The 13,857-nt window shown below is 36.1% G+C and overlaps 1 protein-coding gene across 2 annotated transcripts in view; it reads right to left on the bottom strand.

Annotated features, from left to right (window-relative positions):
* The window catches only part of sas (stranded at second transmembrane protein), a 71,034-nt gene that overhangs the window by 16,370 nt on the left and 40,807 nt on the right, over nt 1-13,857 (bottom strand). Inside the window, exons 3-4 of one of the 2 annotated variants that reach the window (XM_074094559.1) lie at nt 1,346-1,851; nt 644-830 (exon numbers count right to left, since the gene is read on the bottom strand). In XM_074094559.1, the coding sequence (XP_073950660.1) occupies nt 644-830; nt 1,346-1,851 (693 nt within the window). The remainder of the gene's footprint in view (nt 1-643; nt 831-1,345; nt 1,852-13,857) is intronic. The other variant, XM_074094560.1, reaches the window with a different exon arrangement.

Raw genomic sequence — 13,857 nt, 5'->3', positions numbered from 1 at the left:
CCCTAATTGTTGCATAAAAACATGCTTTGATTTGGTAGTCGATAATTCGTAAGTTCTTTGTTGTACCGAGAGACCGGATTTTTTTTCTGAGTAGGATAGATAATTATTAAATACCAGAAACAATAAGACCCCCGTGGATGTGGAATGGTTTTTTAACTTATAAAAACTTATTGAGTACCTAATTCAAGGTACCATTTTAACTTACCGAACATTTAATGCATAGGTACTTACCACATAATTGAGGTCTACACGAATGCAAAATGTAAAAATGTTGTGTATGTAATTTTTTTTTTTTTTTAATTGTAATTTTTATTTATTTATTGTAATCTATCTTGTGACTTTTGATTATCTATGTTAGTCTGCAAGGTTTTTATTGTATGGGCCAAGTTGTCTGAAAATAAATAAATTGAATTGAATTGAATAAAAAATATTAAATATCTAGTTATGAATTTACTGTCGATATCTTATTTTGTACCCATGTGATTTATACTTAAACTAAAGACTAGATTTTTGTATGTAATGTCACATGTTTTGGCAGTATTCACGCAATTTGGCAGTATGGCAGTATTCCTATGTAATATGTAGACGATGCCAATGCGCCTGATTATTTCACGGTTAACGGTTAAACACGAGCTACGGTTACCTCCATTACCAGTAGCGCAGGCGATGATGCTGCAGCACTGATCAACGGGTGACTCGAAGCAAAGCGGGTCGTTGATGCGCCTCCCGCGCCGAATGTAGGGGTGCTTGCAGCGAGGAGAACAGTCGAAGATACCGCCAGCGATGCATTCACAGGTCTCTTCGCAAGCCCGGTCGATGCGCTCCCCAATCTGAAGAAAAAGACAGAGTAGAAAGGGCACAGGTTGACATAGTAGACAAAGGAACTAATTAATCAAGCATGGTTATATGAAAATGGAATTGTTAATAAGTATAAAAAGTTCGCAAACCATCTAAAAATACTTACGAACAGTATATTGATACAAGAGAACTCTATTATACAAGCTTAGTACCTACTTTAGGTAAGTAAGTTAGTATGAATAAGAATTACAAATTTTAAAAAGCATCATATTTCTTTAAATTTTTTAAAGTCAAGGTATTCATTGTGTGCTTTAAGTGATGCGCATATTATCAACATCAATTTGTCTCAACCTAGTATCTGGCCACATTAAATTGCTTTAGTTAGAATCATCTTTATACTATTAAGAATGATGGTGTTGATTTGTTTGATACAATTCGGGTAGATACGAGGTTGAGAAAGTACATGAACGAATTATCAGATCAAACGTAGAGATCTAAACTACTTAAGTACTTAAAGATATTGCAATACGAATGATTAAGTACTAACCTTATATGAAACTTCATTTTCTCTGCAAAGATCAGCCTCTTCTCTTACTTCGTCAGACCTGTCAACCGTCAGTATCGGATGGAATGGCGCTTGTAAATTTGTATAAAATTTATCAGGCATATCTTTCTCGAGCTTAGGTATCTCTACTTTCGGAGGTTCATACTCGTCTTCCCCATCTAGAGTCACATCGCTGAGATCAGTCAGTTTCTTAGTATTAACTGTAGTCTGATTGTGCAAGGCAAAAGCGAAATTTTTGAGATCATCTACACTTAAATTTAGCAGTCTTGGTCTCGGTTTTAGGGTTTCTGTTACCGTTTCTTCTGTAGTGGTATCTTCAGTTCTATTTTCGGTTGTAGACGGGGGCTCTGCTGATGTTGTTCGTGTTGGGAGAGTGGATGATGTTGTTAGTTGAAAACTTGGCATTTCAGTTGCTTTTTCATTTAAAGGTATTGCAATTCGTGGAGCCGTTGGTGCTGGTGAGTCTTCCTCTTCACCTGGTAATTTACCTGAAAGGAAGAAACAACTCAAATGAGAACCAAATTGAGAATAATTTGATGATACTTATAAAAATCTAGGGAGAATCGAAATAATGCTTCTAAAATAAGACATAGACAAAAATAACAGCAAATATAACAGAATTTTGCATAGCATGCATGCATGCAAAAAAGAGCTTCAATAGTTACTCTTAACATGAATATAAATACAAACTAGAGCAAGGTCAGTAGGCGAGATTGTAACCTGCACATCGAAAAAGATACGGTTGCTTTGTTATACCTACTATAATTTTAAACTTTGTCTAGAAGTCAATAAAGGCTATGTTCTTATAGTCAGTGATCGGAAATTACTCGATCGTTTCCGTTAACGGATTCCAACGTAACTGTTTACAAAGTTCGATTGGAACTTGAAGGAAATGTACAAAAATACATTTGCTGTTGTCGAATCGTAAACTTGACAAGTTTGCTCTAAGATTCTTCGTACCTATAATGTCGTACTGTGGTTTTTTGAAGCGAAGCATACGATGGTTTTCGGGTATCGATATCGAGACTTATCGAGAGGGCACGTAGACAATACAATGAGTTTTGAGCGTGAGAACCGCATTTCGTGATTGAATTTAATTGGAATAATACTAAATAAAAGAGTAATAAAATGCGTGTGGCCAGTGGACGGTACGAAAATGTTGCAATTTTAGAGTTATTAACCGTCTTCAAAAAGGAGAAGGTTCTACGTTCCGCTGTTTGTATTTTTTTTTAATCTGAACATCATCATCATCATCATCCCAGCCTATACACGTCCCACTGCTGGGCACAGGCCTCCTCTGTGAACATATTAAGTATATTAGTGGGAATAATGAAAATAGTGTTATTAATATAGGAATAAACACTTAATGGCAATGAAATATGAACTTTTTTTTTATGTTACGCCCCACGCTTTTTCACATTAACTATATTTTCACATTAATTGGTCTATTCTTATTTTTCACAATTATTTTTTTATATTTTATTTCACTTTACCATCAAAGCGTGCTTATTCGTTTTTTAAACCATAATATACATATATTTCATGTTTTACTACGATTTGCTATATAGGTAAGTAAAGGCAAATTTTAACAAACTGTTCTGACAAGCTCAAACATGGCTTGGTTATATTATTTTGGTTTGTAGTCCTAGTGCTTAGATTTCGGTTCCATTAGATCAGCTTGGTGGTACCATATTATTCAATTATCATCAAAACTACGCATAATTATCATATTTCATTTCAATACCACAAAAAGAAGTGGGCGACAATCAAGCTATAAAATACATTTATAGATACTTAAATAAATGTGAAGTTAATGTAAAAGCATGTAATTAAGCCTACTAGTGTTAAGTTAGTTGACCCATTTAACTTTTTTTTAACCATTTAACTCACTAACCCGTGATCATAGGCGTAAGAACCCTACATACAATCTATGTAGACGACCTTATGTTTATGTGACTGTTATCAGGTGTGTTAGTGGACCTTGGGTCTCAAGATAATATAATAATAATAGTGAGTAAACCTTATAGGATAAAACTGATGACTATAAGCCATCATGTTTTCAAGCAATGAATGTCAAATAGGTCATTATTTAGTAACTTTCAAAACCAGTTGAATACATACAGTTTGATATAACAGATGTGTTTTGTTTGTACGACAAAATTAATCATATTCACAGCGATTGGCTGGCTCAAATTTCCGTCTTAAATAAGCTAAAATTATCATAAAATAGTTTTCCACTTCTCATATCAGCATGGGAGTTCCAGTTCATATTTATGCTGGATATAGGCTGTATAAAATAAATATTTAATGCTCGAGTGCATAAAGTAAAATTTTCGTTTGAGACCAAGGGTACTCAGCAGTTATAGTGCACACACTGTATGTGTTAAAAACAAAGCCGTGACAGTAGACCTGCATACATTTGCATAATGGTTGCTTGCTGGCACGAAGCAGGCGTCCCTAAAGCGTAGAAGTATCATTTGATGTCAATCATTTACATGCGCATTGCGCACACGCTGAGTGCAAAGTTGCATTTATACGGAATCCGTGCCACCGTACGATTTTGTGATTTACGAACCGTGATAAATGTGGCTGAGTCGTCTAAGATAATTTTTTGACTATAGGATTTATTTTCTGAAAAGTAAAATTAGATTTATCGAATAAAAATTGAACCGGTTATTTCGACGCGGCATATTTTTAACACTTATATTATTTTCACTCTTAAAATAACAATAAACAAAAACGTGAACTTCCAATGGTTTGATATTTAGACCTGTAATGAGGCACATGTACAGTCCCCTGCATTAACATTTGCCTCAGCGGGGCGTGCAAAAATATCTGACACGTCCTACCGGCCCGAGAAATAGAATCGTATCAGATATTTATGCACGCTTTATTGTGGCAGATATTGGTGCTGCTGACTGTACCTACCTACTAAGAACTCCTATGGCAATTCAATAATCAAGTAACGTAAATAAAAACGCTGTTTAAATAAAATCAAAACCTCTCCTTGTTATTACTTTCCAGCCTTTCCAGTCAAGACAAGATGCGTCGTCAAGCGATGGTTTTGATGAATTAAAACAAATGACAGTAGCATTTGCTGCAGCGAGGTGTTGAAATTAAACGGTTAAATTTTCGGTTGTTTTTTTAAATACTAATATGAGTAAACTTCGGAAGGCAGCTAGTAATTCTAGATTCAAGATAACTGCCCGTGTATGTATATACCTACCTACTTGTATTTATATTAAAAGAAAATTTCTAACGCTCTAAAATCAAAAGTTGTAACGCTTGATTGTTATCAACTTTGATCTTGAATGCCGTCGTACATCTAAGTAAGAACAGCTATTTACACTTTAAAGGTGGTAATTTACGACAGCAATACGATTATTTACGATCTGTAATCGCGTAATCGCAGGTACTACTGCGCCCTGAGGTGACCTCAAACCGTACGTGTGTGTATGTAGGTTAGGCAGGCCCGAACACTCGTCCCGAGCGACCGGTTTCCGTAAGGGCCGGCATAGACTGTGTCGTAAGTTTTTACTCGACTGTACCGAGAAAAAGCGAGTTATGTTAGTTTACCAACATTAACTCAAGTCACATAGCTCTTTATTATTTGTATTATTTAGGACTGAAAAAGTATGTGGCGTCCATCATACACCCTTAATAATAGACAAAGAAAATCCTCATTAAGGTTAAGATTTTTGGTTGGTTGTGCGGATTCCCGATGATCCATTTGGCAGGACCATCTGGTGCGTTAAGCCACAGGAGGAGGAGGTTCAAATTCTGTCCGGCGACTAACCGTTCCTGATTTTTAATTGAAATAAAATGATTTATTATTATTGTCAGTTGAATCTTTTAATGTTGTAGTTTTATAAATCTTGAATTTCGTCAAGGAAGCGTATTGCTAATAAAAAAAATGATAATATTGATTTAAAACTCGACTTTTACGGGTTGCGTTTCCACGAGAGTTGTGCTAGGATGCGTTGCGAAGAATGTGTTTGTCATGAACCAATACAAACGGTTCATTTACCTATCCTCACTCCACCAAGCTGCTTCCCACAGATATAGATTACGCTAGATAACGCAAACACCTCAATCTGTATGAAAACCAACCGTGTCACTTTTTTATATCTACTGTGACGTATCAAGAGCGAATTAGCGATATGAATTCCCCGATGTCCGCGCAAAATCGATTCAAAAAGCGCCGCCCGCCCGCGCCGTGGGGCTCGAGTCAGTCACTAGTCATGATTAGTCAGTTAGCGGTCAGTCTTTGTATGGGGCCAACCCGACGTTTGGTCGGGGTTCGGACACGCGAAGTAGATGCATTTGCGTAATCTAGTGTAATCTATATCTGTGCTGTTTCCACTACAGGTATCGCTAGAGTCAGACACATTCGTCGCAATGCATCCTAGTACAGTATCACTGGTGGAAGCTCAGCCTTAAGCTGTAAAAAACTGAGTTGTTAAATGTTAAAACGCGAGCAAATATTTCCAAATTATCTCTTTACTTGCCCTGTGCTTGCCACTATTCGCTGCGGCAGAGTGAGTCGTTTAATTCAATTTTAGACTCCGAGCTTGACGAATCGACTACAAAAATAACATTAGATCAAATCGGGCGTAGTCACGAAATACAACATACAGTGAAACCGACGAGTTTAGTTGGAAGTGTTAAGAACTATTCTCGCACGTCGTTAGTGTCAAACCAGATTAAAAAGGCCTCATTAGTGGTTAAAAAGCACAGAACTAGTAAGAGAAACAGAAATTTCACGTGAACTAAAAGCACAATGGCTAAATTACATCACTACCGAACTCAATTTAACGGCTGTAACCAGTAAATATTGAAAAAAAAATGCTGGGAAAAGCCCCCTCCTACCCCTCGTTTTGTTCTGTTTAGTAAGTTAAACGTCCGAGTGCTCGACACGCTAATGCCCAATAGACGACAGCCTGCTGTCATTTCTATTCATCATCATCATCATCATCAGCCCGAAGACGTCCACTGCTGGACAAAGGCCTCCCCCTTAGAACGCCACAATGAACGACAACTTGCCACTTGCATCCACCGGCATTGCATTTCTATTGCTAATGACATAAAATTAAAGGTGCCAACTATTGGGACAGTGACGAGCACTCGTACGTTTATCGAAATCAAAATACATATTCTACTAAACTATTAAGAAAGACAAGTTTGTTGAAAAGTTTGTTTTCAATCTTAAAATAACGTCTCATTTGATTTAGTGTCAACATCAATACTACGCATAATTGCCAAGTTTCGTAATTACATAGTGAATACAACAGTAAAAAACTATAAGTGTTGACTGCGGAACTCTAAAAATGCGTGAAAATCAAGTTGAAATTTAGATTCCATCACATAAATAGTTACAAGTGAAGCGAAAAATCAAGTTAACAAAATTAGGTGTAGTAGGTATCAACTATGAAAACACGAAAAAACGTGTGAAAAAGTCAAGTCATCGACTGTGAAAAAGAATACACGCGATAACATTTCTATTTATTCGTCTTATTTATAAGCTCTGTGGTAAAGGTACCATGTGCCCATCGCTTTATTCTAGCGAATAAAATACGTGTCTAATGGGAGTAATGGGCCATTTAATGGGCCATTTGGACGAACTGATGACGAGGAATGTGGCCCTTAGATTGGTCATCGTGTTTTGGAGGCGTCGGGGTATTTTGAGGTGTTTTGAAGTTTCTTATTAAGAGTTGCTGACAGACTTTTGTGGGAGCCGAGAATGGGTTTCTAAACTATGCAATAGACGTAAAAGTAGGCACTTGCATCTATATAAAGTGGCATCTATAACACATGCCTTTTCTAGCAGTCTGTAGGTAGATAGGTAAACCTAAAAAAATAATATTATAATTTAGTTACTCTAATTTAAAAAAAAATCCTTTGCTTTAATTTTATCAAAACTTCAAATTTACGCCGAAACGCGCCGAAGCCAAAACCGAAACTTGTTGGACACTAAAATGTAGGTACCCAAACGCTGTCTATTATGGGGTACCTATACCCAATTCATAAGAAACTATTTTCAAGGCCTTCATAAAGTAGCACCCGATTAAATAACACAACTTTTATTTATGTAACCTTTTTGTTTTTCCTTTTTGTACAATAAAGAGTATAAACAAACAAACAAACAATAAGGTACGTTATTTATTGCACTAGACAACCCAACACAATAAAAAATCTTTGTTTGCTCAAACTAAAAAGCCAATGCATCGAATCCAATGACGAAGGCTTCGCAAGGGGCAAAGCGCTTGCGCACGCTCTATTGCGTTATATTTGTATCCGTTTGCGCCCGATCTTCACATCTGGTCCTCGACAGTACACAGAGTGAAAATAGTACGCTAATTTGTGATCGTAGTAAATATTAGGAAAGGTATTCAAGGTAAATAGGAAATTTAACTGCAGTGTTCGGCCGTCAGAATGTAACACCAGCACAAACCGTGATCATTTTTTTGAATGTCTTAAATGTCTTTTAAAATGTCCGTAGCATGCCATAATAAGTATCATATCATTTCAAGTAAAATTTTGGAAATATAGCGCTATCATTAGTATCGATGAAAATTATCATGTTTTTTGTTGAAAAAACATGATAATAAATAAAATGTCATGATCCGTCATGGCGACAAACTATAAAGAGAACTGACGTTGTCATGGCGGTTTGCTTACTGGTTGTGTGTGCCAGTGTTGCCCCCTGCGTTGAGCTTTGCGTAATATTTCCTATTAGTGTAGTCCATTGATATGAAACTATGGGCAAAGTAACGCCTGAAATATAATTATTTAGAAAATTCTCAACTGAGCGATTTTCTCATCACGGTGGATTTGGCTTACTTAGGTCATGTTCTAGGTAACTTTCTAAGTAGGTCATGACATAGACCTAGAACATGACCTACTTAGAAAATGACTTACCTAGAACATGATCTACTTAGAACACCCTGCCTAGAACGTGACATAAGTCAGACAGAGGGGTCTATCAACTTGCTTAATAGGCTAGTGTCCTTAAAAACTTTAATTAGTCAGTCAGTTAGATTATAAGAAAATATTTGACATAATATTTTGATAAAGATGAAACTTTTTGATGTCGAGCGAAACTTTTTAGTACAGCGTGACGTCACCCCCCTCATTGACTTTGACACGCTTCATCTTTGCTATTTTTGTTTGATTGACAAAAGGAAAAATATTCAATATTTTCTGATAATCTAATTGACGGTCTTAATGAAATAATATTTATTACCCACAAAACTACCCAATTGTTGAAAATCATAATGTATTGATTTTCATAACTCTGTATACTCTGTGACTACGGAGTTGTCGGTTTCGTTTCGGCGGTTTCGGCGGTATTATAATTATGACTACATTAGTAATTGCCATACGATAAATAAATAAATAATCATGACTTTAAAAAAATATGTGACTAGATACGCACCCGTGAACAATTTCGATAGACAACGCATTATAATTGTGGGTACTAGAAATATCTGTGTACTGTGACAATACAGTATCGTGACCGTGACAGATTTTTACCGCTCTGGATAATCTGACCGACCAGGACATCCGGAGACCCGATAGAATCCGGATTGCGGCATCAAATTACGCGATCGCTTATTGAACAGGAAAATGAAGGCTGTTCAAAAAAGTTGAAATGTTTCACGCTAAGTTTACTACTTTGTTGCGCAAACTTGCCGCTAGAGGCGCTGTTTTGTTTATTTTTCTATTTTTACCTTGTTTTCTGCTACTAGCCATACATATAGCTAAGTCTGTGAAATACATTATAATGTTATAACTTATTATAATGCAGAATCCACTCTCCTATTATTTCACATAAAACAATACATAATGTCACACAGGCCTAGCTTACCTGTAGCTATCACAAACAATACACAAAATAATTGATGATGAAAATAAGATTAAATTAGGTACATTCTATTTCTTTTCCTATTCATTATTTCTTTTAAACAACAATCGTAAGGTAATCTCAGAGAAGTAATTATTATTCATAATTTAATTACCCTTTTTCTGTAACAAAATTTTCCTACATAAAATATTTTATGCTAGTATTTAAAAGCGTAAGTAATTACTAAACAAGATTCCTTTTGCAGCTTGTCGTAATCGTAATTGAGGTTAACTGGGTCACATAGCTGCACATGTATAGACAAAAATAATTACTAAACCGCCATAACTGTTGTAAAATTTAACTGTTTAGTCATGCATTTCGTAACATTCCAAAAAAGCGGTTACAACAAAATAATACATACTTTAAGTTCTGTCAAAGTAGTATTTATAAGTAAACACTTCAAATTATAGAACGTTTCACATTAACTTACTGTGAATATTACGCATTATTAAAAAAATACTGGCAAGTAAAATGAAAATCAGTCTTGCAAAGCCACTTTTGTCAAAAATAAATAAAAAGAAATCACTTATTAATGTTTTTTTTAAAGCTATAACACCTACAAGCTATGAATAATTATAAACTGCCAGTACTATTATTGAATAAGTGATAGCGTACAATCCAGTTGGAACGTAAAAAAAAAGTTGAATGGAGCAGGCGTTTATTTACGCCAGACTTAACGCATGGTTGAGCATCGAATGTTGTCTTCATTTCCGTAAAAAACAAATGATAAGAGCTAGTCAAAGATTAGAAAACTTGTCTACAATTTGAAATTGGAGCTAGTAATTGACAGTGATAAGATTCATGTTACAATGTGATCGTGGTAGATTTGCTTTTTATTGAGTCGCTATTCGATCTTGTTACTGGATTTAGTTATGCAACAAGTAAATAATTATATGACTCGGAGTTATATTAATAGAGTTTGACTGTGTTTTTATATAGTTTTCAGAGGCCACTTCCTCAAACTTGGTTACCTTTTAAAAAAACAATAAATAATGATGTGCATTTGAAAATGAAATAAAATATCAAGTATCTATTGATTTTAGTTGCTAAGTCTTTCAACAAAATCGTGACATCATTAATTATACATTTTCTTTATAATAATGTGTGAATGTGTCACATACGAGTATAATATAAAAAAAATATGTTTAAAATATAAATGTTGCTACGCCTTTGTACGGTCCATGTTTGTACTGGCCAGAATAAAAATGTCTTTTAAATACCATGGTTGCAATAAATAAATAAAGATGAATATTAGACGTACCTATGCTTAACTGGGTGGTCTAAAAGAAAAAAAAAATTGGAAACCCAAGAAAAGCTCTCCGGCTGTATCAATGCCAAATAGCACGAACTGAACAAGTAACAATAGTTTTGTGATGCATAACTTGTAAACAAACTAGTTATTGAATAAATCTTTTTTTTATTATTTAATGTTAAGTACCTATTAGCGATTTTGCCCGGGGCTGGAATAACTATTTGGGGTGTAGGTTGATGCTATGTGAAAATGTCAGTCGAAAGTCGAAAACGACTCACAGCAGTCATATTTTAGGTTTTTTTTCTGACACTCTTGCTACACTAGCGCCACTCAGGGGGAATTGGAACTGTTTATTTACCGTTTAAAGCTGGACATTTTTGCAACTTTTCTTCATATCAGATTGCTCTTTTAACCTTTACACTGCAAACCTTCAAAACCTTGACGACCAGCATTGCTAAGACTTGACCCAACCATAACGTAAATATCGTGACATCACATTTAAGGCTCCGATTTGGTGCGTTAATGCATCACGAATTCCCGCAAGGCTGAACAAGAAAAGAGCCTGTTTAATGACTGTCACTTAGCCCAAATCATCATTAAGTCAAGGTGTAAAAATAACAGGGAATAAAGCGTTTCAAATGACATTAGGATTGGATTTGCTGGCAACTTCGCTCGCCTGTCAATTTTAGAGTTGCCAGAGTTGCCAAATCGCACACATTTTACTAGCTTTTAATTATCTTGCAACATTCGTATGTACTCGTATCAAAGTAAGTGTAGGTATGTAAATATGTGGTTTCAAACCATCATTTGAACACTGGAATCGAATTGAGCTGAAATTTGGCAGACTTATGTAAGTTTGGTGTCAATTTATATAACATGGTCACAAAGTTCTGGTAGTTTGTTCAGGATTGTCATTGCCCGGACACGATCTGCTGAGAGGTCACAGGTCAAACCACTAAAACATAGCAAAATATAAACAAAACGCATAGTTTATTATATAAGTCGATCACTTGTCCAAGTATTCTATCGCATATTTTTCGGCAAGATCATTTAGAATTAGGTAATGTCCTCATTAAAATAATTCCGCTTGCAATTTGACTCCATGACAAATTTATGCTCCTCACATTTTGGTCGTGCACAATTAAAATTAAACGAGCAATTATGAGACGACAAGCAATGTCAGTAACGTAATGAGGCTCTTTAATCACTTAATTTATTTCTTATTAGGCGGTCCGTATCAGATGAGTCGTCACCACTGTTCATTAGTGTTCATGTTGTTCATAAATATTTCATTTTTAAAACAAGCCCTTTTGTTAACTGTACTTCCCCCAAACTACATATGTCCTCACCAAGTTTCAAGTCAGTGCCATTAATTGTTGTAGAGAACAGCCAGCGAAAGAGTTAGTATCAAAAGTATTTTTTTAACAAAAACTTATTGCTTTTGACATAATCGCGAAAAATGGATTTGTATACGAGGAAATTAACTCATTTATCAATCAGGGTGGGGTACTTTTCATAATCAATTTGATTTCTTTGGTAGGTAGGTAGGCGTATGGAATGTCAATATGATATCAGTAGGTAGGAGTCGAGTAGCACAGAGGTTCCACTCTCTGGTACGCGATTCACTTCCTTACCTGTACAGTATTTAACTATAACGTGGAAAGAGGTAAATGGCTTTGCCATAATATAAGAAAAAACTGTTTCATACACTTGTACATGCTAATATAATTTACAAGTGACGACAAAATTAAGTTCCCGTGGGAACATCCGCAAACTGCAAGCAAATCACAGCGCGGAAAATTGTCTAGTCAGTGAAAGTGCATTACAATGCAATGAAGTTTTTGCGTGCTTGAGTCACAACAAACAAACGAATTGCTTCGTTGTTTATTACCTTTCTGCAGTCACAGTTGAAAATGATGAGTGCTAGAAACAAATGCATTGATTTAGTATCATTTCGGCTAAGAAGCAACTGGTCTAGTTTAGTAGCAAATGGTGTAAGAAGCAACTAATCTAAATGAATGTCTATTCGGTCTCCATTCATCGTTAATTCTATGACTGAAAGTCGACAGAGCTCCGCGCGGAGCTCCTATTCCGCGCGGCTCAGCCGTTTCGTGCTTTGACACAACTCTAACCTAACCTGTTTTTTAAGTTTCTGACACGAATAGTTTAGGACCAATTGCTTTTTTTGATCATTTACCTACTAATGCAATCCAATATGTGTGTTGCCAGTGACGACATATGGATCCGAGACGTGGTGTTTCACTATAGGTCTTATAAATCGCCTCAGAATTGCTCAGCGATCTATGGAGAGAGCTATGCTTAGGGTTTCTCTACGGATCGAATCAGAAATGAAGAGATACGTAGAAGAACAAGAGTCACCGACATAGCCAAGCGAATTAGCTCGTTGAAGTGGCAATGGGCAGGCCATATAGCACGGAGAATAGATGGTCGTTGGGGCCGAAAGGTTTTCGAGTGGAGACCGCAGATCGGCAAGCGCAGCGTAGGACGTCCACCAACAAGATGGACGGATGACCTGGTTAAAGTCGCGCGTTCACGATGGATGCAAGCCGCTTCCAACCGAGGCAACTGGAGGTTTATGGGCGAGGCCTATGTCCAACAGTGGACGTCCTATGGCTGATATGATGATGATGACTAATGCAATAATTCACTGACAACGAAACATCTATATGGTTTTACTGTAACTTTAAACCAAGTATTTTTAAACTTAAAATACAACAATGCAAACCTCAAGGACAAAGTATCTCGAAGTCCAAATCCATGTACCGGATAAAGTTAAACAAGATACGCGACACAAGTATCAAGAAAAGTACTTAAGAGGCAGGATCAAATACACACATCTACTCGTAGGTAGGTATAATACTATACATGGTGTTAAAAAGATCCTGTACGATAATTTAACCCACAATAAGACTACTAAGTTAATATTTATTCGAAACAAGTGGAAAAACATAAAAAGTTTTTTTTAAAGACCATGTATAAAGCGTTTTAGGTACTATAATATCTATTGGCGAATTTACTAGTAGAGTGGTAATAGGAGCTATAAAATACTGCAACACATTAGTGGCTTGTCACTTATATACGGTTGGTTTTTGCGTCGGGCGTTAAAAGGGATCTACCTGAAAAACTAAACGACAGTGTGAGCTTATTGTTTTGAAGTGGCAAACGAACTATTCTAATATCCTGCTTCCTTTGTCTCCAAGTGTGCCCGTCGCCTTACAAAAGGAATCAGCAGGGCTACTACGAAATTCGAAAATCGAAGTTCGTATGGTACCGTCCCTCTCACTCTCGTATTATAAACAATAAAGGTAAGTGTCGGCG

The sequence above is a fragment of the Choristoneura fumiferana genome, chromosome 11, assembly GCF_025370935.1.
Source record: "Choristoneura fumiferana chromosome 11, NRCan_CFum_1, whole genome shotgun sequence".
Lineage (NCBI taxonomy): Eukaryota > Metazoa > Arthropoda > Insecta > Lepidoptera > Tortricidae > Choristoneura > Choristoneura fumiferana.
This window is presented reverse-complemented; position numbering and strand designations above follow the sequence as displayed.